Source organism: Mustela nivalis (assembly GCF_964662115.1).
Source record: "Mustela nivalis genome assembly, chromosome: 14".
Taxonomy (NCBI): Eukaryota; Metazoa; Chordata; class Mammalia; order Carnivora; family Mustelidae; genus Mustela; species Mustela nivalis.
Window position 1 is genome coordinate 18,942,792 of NC_139033.1, and position 14,936 is coordinate 18,957,727.

General features: G+C 62.3%; 1 protein-coding gene across 3 annotated transcripts in view; it reads right to left on the minus strand.

The window, feature by feature from the left end:
* GALNT9 (polypeptide N-acetylgalactosaminyltransferase 9) overlaps positions 1 to 14,936 on the minus strand; it is a 69,262-nt gene that overhangs the window by 42,932 nt on the left and 11,394 nt on the right. The window contains exons 1-2 of one of the 3 annotated variants that reach the window (XM_082699017.1): positions 12,086 to 12,176; positions 5,272 to 5,452 (exon numbers count right to left, since the gene is read on the minus strand). The exons of 1 other annotated variant lie outside the window; for it this stretch is intronic. In XM_082699017.1, coding sequence (XP_082555143.1) covers positions 5,272 to 5,452; positions 12,086 to 12,161 — 257 coding nt within the window. In that variant the 5' untranslated portion in view covers positions 12,162 to 12,176. Of the gene's footprint in view, positions 1 to 5,271; positions 5,453 to 12,085; positions 12,177 to 14,936 lie in introns of those variants that run through there. One more of the 3 variants, XM_082699016.1, reaches the window with a different exon arrangement.

Here is a 14,936-nt window from a genome sequence, read left to right on the forward strand (position 1 = left end):
GTTCCGTGCTCCCTGGCCAGTACGGGAACCACGTGCCTTCCCCTACAGACAAGACCCACCTACCTCACCCCACATACTCCCATGACGACTCCCCATCGGAGACACCTGCCTCCTCCGACCGACCCCAAACCCAGGAGCCTCAGGAGCCGGGACCCGGCACGAGGTACTGGATCCAGCTCCGCTCGCGGCCCAGGCACTCCATCGGACTCACCAGCGCCGGCCGCCGAGCTGTGCGCGGCGCAGACGGTTAACACGCACGGAGACTCTGCAAACAGGCAGCAGGGGGCACGTTACTGCACACGACGGAGGACGGCTCGGGCTCGGCCGCTCGCGTTTACGGTCCTGGTTAATTTGGATCTGCCAGTCTCCCTTTTATTATCCCGTGGGCCGGTCTTAATAATCAAGATCTATGTTATGTGCTTTGTGGCATAATTAAAGCTGCTGCTTAATTGGAAAAGCTACCCAGTCCAGACAGAGGGAATCAATAATCACCTAACGCAAGAAAGTGAGTGAGAACCGTCGGTCGGGGCCGGCACGCACGCGGACACACGCACACACGCCTGCATGGGTGCACACGCATTAGCGTGGGGGCCTCACACAGACATTAACACACGCACACACGTGCACGCCCACACCCCATGTGTGCTTCTAGTGGCGGCGCCGGCCAGCATCCAGCACGAGGCCATTTCTCACCGGACGGGTGGGCTCTGCGGAGGCTGAGGCTGTTTAGGGAGTCGAAATCTGAAAGCTAAAGGTGGGCAAAGACGAACTTGGATTTACGTGTCTGTTCAGCTGGTCGTGCAGAGATGTTTGCTGGGGGCCTCCTGAGCTCACAAGGGCTCCCACAAACAGCCACTAGTGTCACAAACCGAGAGGTCAGCATTCTGCTGTGGCCCATCCTGGCCTTCTTCCCGCGGGCTCCTGTGACCGACAACGGCGTGACTACCTCCAGCCCAGACCCTCCTGGTCACAGCAACCGTGACCTGATTCCCCATCACAGCTCCTGGAAGGTCTCCGCTGCAGGTCTGGGGCCAGTGACGGTGCGTGGCCATCAGGTGGGCTGGATGGGGCCGCGGGGGTGGCAGCGGCTGGCCCCACCGGCCGTGCCCTCCCTGTGTGCTCTTGGGCCTGTCCCTAGACGCTCTGAACGGGCACGTCTGGGCTTCCTCCCAATACGGCGGCTTCAGGACAGGCAGGCTGCTTCTGGGGCGGCTCACAGGCCAAGGCCAGGGCTGGGTTGGGCAGGGTGGAATCCGTGGAAGCCCCACACTTCACCTCTGCCCTCCTCTATTGGACGGCCAGCCCCAAAGCCGATCCCATCTAGGGGAGAGAGGTAGAGTCCCCGGCCCTTGAGGCAGGAGAGAGAGCAGATTCTGGAAGACAGTTTCCCTTCCATGCTTGGCTCATATGGAGCAAATGAGATTCTGGGGGGAAATGCACGTGGGGTTCATGCAAACTATGGCCCATGGGCCCAATCCGGGTACTTGACGCTTCCTGCCTCAGTTTCCCCATCTGCAAAATGTGGGCCCTGTCTATCTTCACAGCCTTGCTACAGGGTTGAGTGAGGCAGTGCCCAGTCTGTAGGCAGTGCTCTGCAGCACACTGGTCTTAAATAAGCCCCGGGGCAACGATCAGGCACCCCACTCACTGAGCTGCACAGGGTGTGGGTCTCCCCCGGGATGGCCGGGGCCGTGTTCAAAGCCAAGGTCACATGCGGGCTGTCACCGCATGACTATACGCCAGGCCCAGGAGCCTGGCAGGAGAGCACGGGCTCGGGAGGGCTTCTCTCCGGCTTCTAGTTTGTCATCTGCACGTGCACGGGGCAGGGGTCTGTGCGTGTCACAATCATCAAAGCCTCCCCATTTGTTTTTGGGAAAGCAATGGATATAAATAAACATGTAAGAAAACGGGACCCACATTCTCTGTTACAAGGAGGCAGAGAGCTGTACCCCTTCCCATCAGGGTCCTGTAAATCAGATCTCCATCAATTAAGGCATATTGTACGTGTCGGCGCTTTCAGAGTTTGCCTTGAAATCTTCTTCTGTAACACGAGGCCGAGAGGGAACTGGTCGTTCCCATCTGGTTTTATTTCAGCAGATGGAGCCTTCCTGAAGAGGGAGCCTCTGCCACGGGAGGGAGGGAGGGTGGCCTCAGTCCTCAAAGGGAAAGCCAGAGGAACACCTGCCCCTCAGGCAAATGCCAGCACAGTGAGGTGTCAGAGGAAAGTGCTCTGGGGACTCAGGAGTATGCAGGGTTGTGCTAGACAGAGCAGGGAGAGCCCGTTAAAAAGCAAGAAATAGGGCGCCTGGGTGGCTCAGTGGGTTGAGCCACTGCCTTTCTCTCAGGTCATGATCCTGGAGTCCCAGGATCAAGTCCCTTATCAGGATCCCAGCTCCATAGGAAGTCTGCTTCTCCCTCTGCCCTTCTCCTCTCTCATGCTCTAAGTCTCTCAAATAGATAAGAAAGTCTTTTTAAAAAAATGCAAGAAGTACAATCCAAATATTTGAGCAAAAGATTTAAAAATATACGTGTGTATGTGTGCTAAGAAGTTTTCATTTATTTATAATTTATTGTGATATTGGCTTCAGGAACAGCTTGATCTAGGTGCTCCAACTATGGCCCTGGAACCTGATTCCTCCCTACCTCCCAGCTTGGCCACACTCTGCACTGGGTTTTTCCTTGAGTTCCGCATGTGGGCTATGGGAGCCGCAAGCTTTGGGCTCATAATCGTGAGCAGGTCCCCATGTTCCCATTTTTGCAGTTTTACTTTGACGGAAAAGCCTGATTTTTTTCCCCAGTGACCTCAGGTAATTCGAACATGCACTCTGATTGGACTGGCCCAGACCACATGGCACCACTGAGCCGTAGATGTGGCTGGTAGACATAACGCTCTAATTGCCGTAATCCCGAGTCACGTGACCTGCCCTGGGGCTGGAGCGGAAGGTTTGCAGGGGTTCCCCTGTGGGAATGAGGAGCTGGAGCCCAAGGAAAGAGAACCACATTTCACGGCAACCAACAATGGCATCCATGACACACACTCACGTCTGCTCTATGCTCTGATGGCTCAGGACGCAGCAGGACCACCAGGAGAGCCTGCCCCAGCCCAGGACTGGTGACGGCCGGACAGAGAGGGCCAGCGCTCTCTCTGGCACTCTCAAGTGAGTGCCACTCACTTGCTGAGTCAATACTACCGCGTGCACAGGAAGGGGTTCACACAGCAGGCTGGCTCGCCTGTAAATACCCTCCCTGCGCGGCAGAAGTCTGGGACACCGTGCGTGACCAGAGCGTCACTGCTTACGGGCATCCAGGTGACCAGCGGAACGCCATTGGTTACCACGTGGGGTGGTCTGTGCTGCAGAGCCGTCCATGCTGGAGCTTGAGCCACAGGGTCAGCCTGACCTCTGGGGCCTGGGGACCAAGGTCAGTCGGCCACCGAAACCCTGGACAGCAGGGCCATTGTCATACTTCATGGGGGCGGTCACTCGCCGGGGCTGGGAGGGCTCCGCGCCGTCTCTGTGGCTGCCCTGGGAGGGGCAGCTAGAAAATGCCTCCTATACCCCCCACCCCCGCCCTCTGCACTCCTCTGCGTGATGTCATTCTGTCCTTCCACAAAACACAGCAGGAGTAAAACGGGGCTGCCCAGGGCGGAGTCACAGAGCCTGGGTGGTCCTGGGGGGACTCCGGAGGCTGCTGTGCACCCAGAAGCCCAGAACCAAGAACTCAGCTCCAGCCACTGAGTGAGCCTTACTGCGGCCACGCTCCGGAGGTCAGGGCGCCCTGGGGAGCGCTCAGAAAATGCCACGCACAGTCACGCACGAGCACACACCACACATGCCCACGCACACGCGCACAGCACACACACGCGCGCACGCGCCATTAGAGCACAGACTGGGTACGTCCGGAACCCGAGCCCCTCAAGCCCGCGTCGGTGCCTTTGTCACGTCCATTTCCCTCTTCGCCACCTGCGTTCCCCACTTCGCGTGTTTCTTCAAATTGGCCTGTTTCATGCAGAACCGCATTTTTTACCCAGACAAGGAACCTGTACAACATCCCTCGAAAGGAAAGCCAGCGTGGCTTATGGTTTGATGGTACCCGTGACATAAAACCGCGTTCTCTCGTGTGGCGCGGGGCTGAGGCCACGGGGGCACGTGTGCTGGGGTCTGCCGGGACGAAGGGGAACTCCTCTGGGATGACGTCCCACAGGAACAGGAGAGGTGGACGGTGACCTCTCACTTGCAGACTCGCTCGCAGACGGTGCTGTCCAGGGAACAGGCCGCTCCTACTGTCTGTCCCGAAGCACAGGGACAGGGACAGGAAGGGAACCCCAGGGCCGGGCCGCAGGAGGCCCACGCCGTGCCCCCAGGCTCACTTGGACCCCTGGCCCAGGACAGCTCACTCCGTGGTCTGGGGAGTCTGCGGTGAGTTCCCGCAGCCCGGCCTGGGGGAGGGGCATCGCACCTGCGACTGTGCCCCACCTGGACCGCCCCCGCCCCCACGATGCACCTGCTCAGGCCTCCTCCTCCCTGGGATGGGGTGGGGGGCAGCGCAGTTCTTCCACCCAGCTCCCTGGACCACTTCCCGACCACAGTCTCAAACACATTCTGAAAACACCCCCAAGCCGCTGTGCTGGGGTTTGCTCCAGGGCTGGCCCCACCCACCCCCACTCGGCCCCGCCCCCCACTGCCAGCCCCCAGGGTCCCCCCAGCCCCAGGGCTTTCCACAGACAGAGCCACAGCGAGGAGCCCGGCCAAGCTCGCCTTTCCTTCCCAGGGCCCACGTGCCAGCCTGAGGGACTTTTTTCAAGTAATCATGTCCACTTAATACCGCATTTTGTTCAAACGTCATCCCCGCCAAGGTACCTAATGAGCTTTCAAACAGGAGGCCATGTCCTGAGAGGCCACGAGGGAAGGCCACAGCCAGGGGCAGACTGGGGGCAGGAGGGCCAGGGGCTCGAGGGTGGAGAGCGCAGACAGCTTTAGGTGGGGGTGCCGTGCGAGCAAGTAAGCCCCCAGGTCCCTGCACTTCACCGGTGTCCTGGCGTGGAGCGGCGGCAAGTCTCCACCGGCTCCCAGGCCCGCGCACGTCTGCGTGGGCCGGGTGCCCGCGACCCACCGACAGCAGAGACCCCAGAGCGCAGAGCGCAGGCAGGGTGGACACGCTGCGCCGGGGGTGCCTGCCTGCGCGTCCGTGCACGGCCGTGTCCGTGCTCCGGGAGCCCACAGCGCGCGGGGGCTGGGCCGGGGGGCGCCTGGGAGGCGGCCCCATACTCACTTTTTTGGCCTGTAGTCCGGGATGGTCCTGTCCAGGGAGATGCGGTCGCTGAGCTGCGCGTTGTACCCGTACTCCTCGTACTTGCTCTCTGTCTCCTGGCTGTCCGCGTGCAGCGAGGCCGCCATGCCGCCCTGGCCCAGGCCCCCCGGCCCCTCCACCAGGCCGATGGGCTTGGCGAGGCCTGGCAGGACACGGGAAAGGAGGGTGGTCAAGCAGGTCCCCGGGCCCTCCCGCGCCCCCAGCCCGTCCCCAGCCTTGGGCTGCCACTTCTCCCAGGCCCAACTCCAGGAATTCAAGGGAAGTCTATTCATTCAAAAAACATTTTTCAATAAAAATAAGTTAATTTTAAGAATGCAAAGCGGTTGCCCACCCGCTCCCGGACCCTTGACGCTGTTGGTCTTTCTGACGTCACGGCACGCATACAGTGGGGCTCGACCTGGGGGCCCTGCCTCGGAGGGCGGAGAGGGACGGAGCTGGCCTGGGAGACCAGGCAGGAGCGGAGGCCTGTGTGCACATGGGCTGCCTGGGAAGGTCAGGCCTGGGGCTTGTTGTTCCGGAACGTTCCCTGGAGTGGTCACATGTGCCAGAGAGGAGCAGGGCCGGAGTGCCCGCTGCGCGCGGGGACGGCACCCTGGCTCTCTGGGACGGGTGGCTGGCACATGCCGGCTCCGGGAGTGAGGCCCCAGGGCACTGTCCTTTAACGGGCGGAAAGGCAGGCGGGTCGGCCCCCCACGTGCAGGCCCCCCCGGTGCACGGGCAGCGGGCTCCTCTCTGCGCCAACCGCCCCCTTAGGTTTGTGACGTGACTGAAACAAGAAGGCCGCGCCTGTACCAGGCCGAGGCTGCCCGACAAACCCCACTGACCGGCGGCCCCTCCCCGGCCAGCCGCCGGCCTGGCAGAGCCTGTGTCCCCGCCCGGGAGCCGCACACACCTTCCCACTGGCCTGCGCCGGGACCCCGCTGAGTCTGGGAGCAGGAGGGGAGCCCCGGCACCTGGACCTCAGTTTTCGGAAGTCTTGAACCAGCAAACCTGTGTTCGTGTTTATGTAGGACCGAAGGACACACGTTGCATATAAAATTGAAAAATTGCCTGACGCAGAAGTCACTTCCTCTTATTTTAATATACCAAAAATACTTATCTAATCATGCTACTTTTAAACGTCTGTGCTGGATTTTCTACTTTGGGAAGTCCGTAAATAGCCACCTCCCAAAGGCAGATGTGCCCTCAGACCTGAGGGGACAGCAGTGTCCGCGATCCAGGCCGGGCCCCCCCAGAGGGCTCTGGGGCCCAGGGTGGGGACCTGGGGGGGTGGAGCCGGGGGTGGGGGGACCCAGAGTGGGGTGGGACCTGCGGTGGGGGCCAGTGTGGGGGAGCCCCCGGGGTGGGTTCTGGGGGGTTGGGGGCTGAGGGTGGGGGCGGGAGGTGGGGGTGGGGGCCGAGTGAGGCTAAGGGGCCGGGGCGTGGGGGATGGGAGGAGCCCTAGGGCGTGAGCTCCAGGGGATGGGGCCTGAGGGTGGGGGCAGAGCAGGGAAGGGGAGGCTGGGGGACCCCGGGGTGGGGTCTGTGGCTGGGGTTGGGGCGGGGCTGGGGGCGGGGCCTGGGGTGGGTTCCAGAAACCCTGGGGCCTGAGGGTTGGGGCTCCCTCCCCCGCGTGAGGTGGGCCGCAGCAGGGCGGACAGGCTGGGGCTGGAGCAGAGGGAGGACCCAGCTTGAGCGGGGTCAGGCCCTGGAACTCACGGGGCTGCTTCCTGTCGCTTTTTCGCTTGTCACAGTGAGACACGCACATGTGAGAACCTGCAACGGTGCGCAGAGCTACGAGAAGGAGGCGTTGGGGCGTCCTGGGCAAGCCCCTGCCCGCGAAAGATGGGGCTTCCCTGGTTGTCCCCCCACGCGGCGTGCTCCGGGCGGACAGCGCCCCTACAGGGCTGCCCAGAGCCTGAGGCCCCGTCGCCCGCCCCTCCTCCCTCTACTCTTCCCCGCTGCGCCTTTAGCCTCCGGTATCCCCGCGGTGACTTTCTGACCTCAGAAGGAACGAAGGAACGCTTTCGGGTCTATTTCTGGAAGTGTCACGTCAGACAGCGTCTGTCCACTTCCTCGTGGGCTAAAGGAAAGCGTTCCCCGGGGCTTCCCCTCGACGGGGGTTGCTGTCATTTATAGATTTTTTCGGCTGCGGAGCCGTCGGAACCTCCAGGGGTAAGCTAGGGGTCTGCCGGACGTCACCGCGCCTAGTCAGCAACACTTAAAATTTTGTCCCGGAGGTAGACGGCACGGTAAGTGTTCTTACAATAATAAAAATTTTAAAAATAAGCCGTTGAATTACCCCCAGAGAGACAGAAATAGCTACGCCGTGGCTTCCACATTGTCAGCCGCTGGCAAAGTCACTTAGAACAGCTCATTTTGCTGCACCACCGCGACCCAGCTCCCCACGGCTGGAGGCTGCTTCCAAGAGAGGAGCGAGCCCACCTTCACCACCCCGTGCCGGCTGCAGGCGGGCCTCGGGCGAGCGAGCCACGGAGGCCACGCGGCACGGCCTGACCACCCACTCGCCCTCGGTGGAATGTCCAGGCAGCCTCACTTGCCCTCCAGACACAACTCATTCCCCCAAATTATGTGCATCTTCGTTGGCGTTAGGCTTGGATCTTGACTTTCGGGGCACATTTCAGGGCAGAGAGGTAAGGATGATTAGTAACAATGTTCACACAGCTCGGGCTTCGGACACGGGGCTGTGGCCAGCAGCCACGCGCCGCCACGCCCCGGGCCCCGGACAAGCGCCGTGTGCTCGGAGGAGGCCGGCCAAGTCCAAGGGGAAGGGAGGCGGGCAGCCCACGACGCCAGTGTTCCAGAAAATCTGTGAAGCTTGCGCATGAGTGTTTCCTCGTTTTTGGTGCTTTTACAGAAAGTGAAAGATGGATGTCCGTCATGAGAGAGTCCCTGCAACACAGACGTGGAGGCAGGCACAGATGGCAAGGCCCTGGGAGCCCCAAATGTTCCCAGGGCGCCCTGGGGTTGGGGACCCTCACAGCCAGAGGCTGAGGGCTGGACTGGCATCTGGTCTGCTTGGAGGCTCACGGCTGGTCCTGAGTGCCCGGGGCGGGTGGGGGGCTGCTGGGGCCCCTCACCGGCTCTGAGAGACATCCCAGATTCTCCTCGGTGGGGATCGAGCTATAAAGCCCGGAGCGTGGAACCTGCAGACACCGAGCCGTTGCTCCCGGGGACACACGGGGTCGGGTTCCCGCGAGGCCCTGGTCGCCACCTTTCCATAGACCCGCCAACAAGCCACCTGGTTTTACGAGTGTTTCTGTAAACGTCCCCTCCCTGAATACGTTCTGTGACCTCGTTAGCCAGCGGCCTCTGGCTCACGTGGGAACCAAACGCTCGTGACGCCCGCGAGTTCTCAGCAAAGGCACAGCGTCTGGGCTCGCGGACACCCGCCTCGAAACAGTGAAACACCAGCAAGAACGCGACCAGGCGGGACCTTGAACGGAGGCTGGCCCAGGTGGGAGCGCTGAGGCCCCGACACGCCTCCTCACCACGTCACCACGGGGGCGGCCTCAGGCTTCCTGCCACTCGGAGAGGCTGTCCCCTAGGGGATTTTGGACACTGGCAAAGAGAAGATGGCCGCATGACAACCCCCGACAGAGACGGGTGGGCCGAGGCCACCAGCAGGGAGTGCAATGGGTGGCCAGGAGTTCGAGGAGCTCCCTGCGCCGGGGCCCTGGCCTCCGGGAGCCTCCGGGCTGTGGAAGAATGAGTGGCTGTGGTTTCAGCCATCCAGAGCTCCTGTTTTGTCCGGGTGTTCCTGGAGACCCCAGGCTGACCTGCCGCCCCCGACGGTGACAGCTGGACACATGGATGTGAGCTGTTCAGTCGTGTGGGGCGGCCCTCCGTCCCTCGGGGGACGGCGCAGGGACAGGCCAGATCACAAAGGTGCCCAGGGCCTCCGGAACGGGAGGGAGAGGCGGCTTTTCTGGTTTGCAATGTTCCACTCCCTCCTGTGGGGGAGTCGGAGCCCCAGACTCTCTGTCCCCGTGAATGAGAAGGGATTTCGAGAACAATGGGAAATGCATGCGTCAGCCCGGCCTCTGGAACGTCCACCCGCCTGACTTCTCCGACAGTGAAGCAGCAACCACTCCTGCTTGTTACGCTGGGACTTGATGAGGGGGTCACAGGCTGGTCGCGACAGCTGGCGGTCATCAGGCTGGTCCCCGGGCCGTGGGACCCACTCCCGGTGCTTTTATCCGCACATTTCACAGAAGGACATGACCCCGCCCGGCTCACTGAGGCTGCACAACCTCCTACGCACACACTTTCAACTTCAGATCACCTCAGTGAAGGATTTTAGAGGGAACCGGGAAAGGTCCCCAATTTCACATTTTGACATCAAGGACGTTAATTACAAGGGCTTGTCACTTCAGCACCATTTCACGCCGCGCGGAGGCAGAGGCAGGAAGGACCCCCCCTCGCGGCGGAGCGTTTTAATGGGTGTCCCTGGGCTAAAACCAAGACTTTCCAAGACAGACGACTCTGAATATGAGCAACGTGTTCACGTTTTTTTAAAAAATAGCATTCAGTTAACAGAGAGGGTCTCCATCTGCCAGCTCGGGGTGGCAGGCCACGGAAGGCTACAGGACAGCTCTCAAAGACACCCCGTAATCGGGGCTTTGCAGACGGGATCACCGTACGGACCCTGAGATGCAGAGCGCCTGGGGCCGTCCAGGAGGGACCTACGCGCCATCAGGAGCCCATAAAGCACAGAGTCTGTGGGAGGTTTGACAGACATGGTCGAGGGGACCGTGAGGTGTGAAGGCAGAGCCCGTATGGATGGGACGCCTGGGCCCCCGAAGCTGGAGGGGCAGGAAGGATCCACCCCAGAGCGTCCAGAGAGCCCAGCCCTGCCCACACCATGGTTCCAGCCCAGGGACACCCATTTTGGGCTTCGGAGCTCCAGGATGGTAAGAGAATAACTCTGGGCTGCTCTAAGCCCGTCGGCATGCGATGATGGGTCCCGGCAACCCCGGCACAGGGCAGAGCACCCAGGCAGAGTGCAAGCCATCGGTGCGGCCTCCCACGGGCATGCCCAGGCCGGGAGCAGGCTTTTAGAGCGGTGTGTAACCACTGCACCTCCTGCCTTGGCCCCGGGTCTCCTGACAGCGGCACAGCGACCTTGTGGACACCCTGCAGTCCCCCAATGGCTTCCCCCGACCTGGGTGCTCCCAGAGGCAGAGGACCCCAGGCAGGTGCAGGGGTGGTTCACAGTGACCACATTCAGGGCCAGGAGGATAGATCCGGATTCGTCTATGGACCCGCAGAGTGGTTGCCCCAACAGCTGTTCCTACCGACGGCCCGGACGTTTCAGAGAAGAGCAGCCGATGTGGAGGGTCTGGGAAGGCCTTGGGGCTTAGAGCAAGTCTCCGGGCACTGCCCAATGAGAGAGATTTCAGGTGCAAGCCTGGGCTCCCAGCTCCTGTGGAAGGTTCCAGCCGCCTGACAGCACGTGTGTGCTTGGGCACAGGGCCCTACACTGGCACAGGTGGTCAGCTCCCTGCCCCCAGGCTGTTTCTCACGGCTGCCTGGAGGCTGAAAGGTTGTGCCCCTGGTTTAGACGGATGGGAAGGTGGTGGTTCGGATAGAGGCCCCAGAAGCTGGAACCTGTGGGGTGGCCTTCCTGGGAAGAGGGTGTTTGCCGGTGTAACTAGAGTGAGGACTTTGGGGTTCGGGTGCGTCATAAATTCAAGGACGTGTCCTGGTAACTTAGAGGGCGCTCAGAGGGCCACAGGCAGAGGAGAAGCCTCGTGATGATGGAGACAGAGACGGAGTCGGGTGTCCACAAGCCAAGGATCGCCGAGGAGTGCCAGGAGCCACCAGAAGCTGGAGGGACGCCTGGAACCGATTCTCCCTCCGAGCCTGGGGAAGTATTCACCCCCGATTACGGGGTGTCTTTGAGAGCTGCCGGCACTGATTTCAGGCTTCTGGCCTCCAGACCGTGAGAGAACAGATCTCTGCTGTTTAAGGCCACCCTGTTTGCGGTCATTTGTTACGGCAGCCAAGAGGGCACTCGTGGGGCAGGGGGAGGAGATGAAGAGGAGGGGGAGTGGGAGGTGTGGGGGGAGGGCAGGGGGGATGGGGAGGGGAGAAGAGGAGGGGTGGGGGCACAGGTGGGGATGGGGGTGGGGCGCGGAGGTTAGCTCTAAGGCAAGGGGCAGGGCGGACCCTGGGCAGGCTCGGCCAGCGTCTGTCCTCTCCGGCCCTCCCGCTGGTAGCAGCACAGTCCATCTGGGTGGACATGAGTTCAGGGGAAACGCGCGGCTCCCTGGGCCGACCCTGCAGCCGGCGTGGCGGGGCACCAAGATCTGATCGATGAGACTTAAGTGGAGTTTGCTGGGTGGGATTTCTGGGAAACGCGTCTAAAAGGCCCAGTCCCGGCTGGTGTATGTGGGTTTTGCCTCTTCCCTGCAGTCCCTCCCCTGTCTCCTGCCTGGAACTAGGGCTCCGTGCCCAGGGCTGGAAAGCCACCCTGTGACCACGAGGCCAGAGGCCACTCACCAGGAAGGGAGAAGCTGGAAGCAAACGGGTCTGGGCCCCAGCGCGTGTCGGCTGAGGGCAGCAGACCCCAGGGCCGTCAGGCCACGTGCTGGGGCTGCGAGCAGACCCTGAAATCCTTCTCCCAGAGACGCAGGGGAGTGGGCCCTGAAGGGGGGGGGGGCTCCCTGCGGTGCCCTTCCCCCCATCCTGGGGCCCCTTCCAGCCACCCTCCCCAGAGGAGTCACGTCACACCTGCGACCCACGCCTTCCAGACACGGGGCCCAGCACATACCGGGGGCTGCGAGGGTTTTCAGCGCGGGAGGAAGCGCGGCTCCTGGGCTCCGGCTTCCTTGAGTCACGGATTCCATCTGTCACCGTGACGTCAGCCAGGAGACAGTCCCACTGCAGACGCTGCCTCAAAGGCAGAGCGGAGGGCCTCACGGGCGAGGCCGCCGCGCCCTCGGCAGCCAGGCCCCCCACCCCGCACCCTGCAGCCGCGGGCCAGGCCAGCAGACGGACCACCGGCCTCCCCGGAGTCCACCAAGAGGCTCAGATTTCAATGAACACCAGTACCAATTGCTAAAAAGCAATAAACATCTCTGGCAAGTGGGAAGAAAGGACAGGGACAGACGAGAGGAAAACTGGGAATCTGTGAGAATCTGTGCTTCTGCGGAAGGGCGGGCATCGTCCCGAATACCGCGCACGTGGCGTCCGCAGATGCCCCCGATGTGGGGCGCGCAGCCTTGGACGGGGCAGGAAGGCCCACTCACCGCCCCAGGAGCCCAGAAGGGCAGAGGCAAAACTCCTGTCACCACGGGTCCAAGGACTGACCTTCCCTGACGGCCACCACACCTGTCACACACGCCAGGGCCCCCACGCTGAGGCAGAGGACGGGCTGCCCACGCTGACCACACCAGCGGTCTCCCGTACCTCAGGTCGCCCGGCAGGTGGGACTCCGAGGCCCGTGGAGCACAGACGGCTGATCACCTTCCAGGGCCCCGGGCCCGGCCCTCCCGCACTCTCCACCTCGGCCGCTGCCTTCCCCAGGAGGGCGGGGCGGAAGGAGTGGGGAGCGGGACACCCGCCAGCTACAGCCCCTCTCGTGCTTTGCCCTGTGAAAATGTCGGCCAACCCAACGCACCTGCTATTAATTGTGACGACTGCAACGTCAAAGCAACAGGCCCCGCATGGCTTTGCGGGCGCCGGCTCCGCCCCAGGTTCTGCGTACCCGCGCTCCCCACGCGCTGCAGCAAATCCCGTCTCTGGGGCGTCTGTTAAGGACCTCTGGGGACCCGAACTAGCGTTGAGCTGTCAATAGCCAAAGACGGACCGGCCTTCTGGAACCGCGGAGCCATGAATATCTTGCAGGACGTGGCGAAGCCTGTGAGATACATTGTCACGGAGACCCGCCGGGCGCTGGGTACATCTTCATTGGCAATATTTATGGGGCCAAAGCAGGAAAAAACAAGGAGGGACTGCAAATATCCGGCAAAATGCGTTCCCTGGCTGCCTCCCTGTAAGCCTGCCCTGTGGCCCGTTCCGTCTGGCTCCGGTTTGGGCCTCCTGATTGCTGGGGAGTGAGCACAGGGACAGTCGGTGTCCTGTCCCTCAACAGCCACCTGGGTCCCCGTGCGGCTGCATGGTCAGGTCCCCAGCCTCTGACGATAGATGTGCTCTGGCTGCGCCAGGCTGGGTTCTCTGCTCAGGTCCCGACTGCCGAATGTCCCGGGAAATGCGGGGGATACCAAGAACAGGAGGAGACCGAGGGCCCGTGCTCTGGGGACAGATGTGGGGATGCAGGGCCGAACCCCAGGGAGCGGAGGGTCTGGCTGGCTCTGGCCGGGTGCCCCAGCCCCAGGACCCGGTCCGCAGCAGGTGCAGGGAGAGAATGCAGGCACGCGTGGAGGAGTGACCGGAGGCAGGCAACTGCGGGCTCCCAGTTTGAAGGACACAGAGCCAGAGCCGTGGGTGCTGCTCCCAGGACTCCACCCAGGGCAACGGTGCGCAAGCACAAAGTGTCCCCGTCTCAAAGTCTCAGCCCGCCCAGGCTGCCGTAGGAAACACGCACGCGGGGTGCCTGCACGCCCTCACTGCTCCCAGCTCGGAAGGCTGCGAGTCCACAGCAAGGCCCGGTGTGCCTCCCGGTCAGAGCCTGTTTCCGGGCCTGCTCCCTGGCCGGAAGTTCTTGCCGTGTCCCCCACAGTCTGTCCAGAGTGAGAAACGGACATCCGTCTCTTCCTCTTCCTGCGAGGCCACCGACGCCCCCAGGGAAGGCTCCCAGGGCGCATGGAGGGCCCATCGGAGCTGCCCCCTCTCAGAGACCCGCCTCTTCAATGCCATCCCACGGCACGGAGGGCTCCCGTGGCGGAGTCTGGGGCACGCACCTCCATCACTGGAGTCCACCTCTGGCCCCCGGAACTCGTGCTTCTCTCAGGCCGAGCGCACACACCCCGCACTCCCTGAGGTGTCAGTCATCCCGGCAACAGCTCTGCAGCCTGAAGTGGAAGCCTGAGCCCGCAGGGGCACGCACGCCTCCGCCGACCTGAGCCCACCGGGCCACAGACGCCCCTCATGGCTGCCGGGCAGGCGTCTGGGCTGGCTCTACCTGGCAACCCCACCTTCACCCACGTCCTGACTGTGCTTAAAATACTTAAGCTTTGTGAGTGTCGGCTTCCCCATCTGAGTTAAGGTGACAGTGGCTCTCTCATGGGACCCACACACCCCCAGGGGCGCCCCTCTATTCCCCAGAATCCCCATCCAGGCACAGGGCCTTCAGTGGTGGGCCGTCCTGGGCCAGAAGAGCTGTCTGTCTGGGGTGCAAACAATGCCTGGTCTAAGCCAGCCCCCACTGAGTGCCCTCTGGCCCCAAAGGCCCCTCGTCAGGGACAGAGAGGCCGGAGCTGGGTGTCTGCCCTCCCAGCGACTGGCAGGACCCTCAGGAGAGGGGAGATGGGGAAGGTCTAGAGTCTGGCCCCATGATTTCTGCAGGACTCAAACACCTAGCTGTCTCTTCCCCTCACCTGAGCTTCTGCAGCTCTGGGAAGGAGAACATTGCCCACACCCCTGTTCTCAGGGGGAGCTGAAGCCCTGGGTGGTGCCTACAGTGCCATGTCTCTGCCCCCACTGGGAACAGCCTTCTGCCA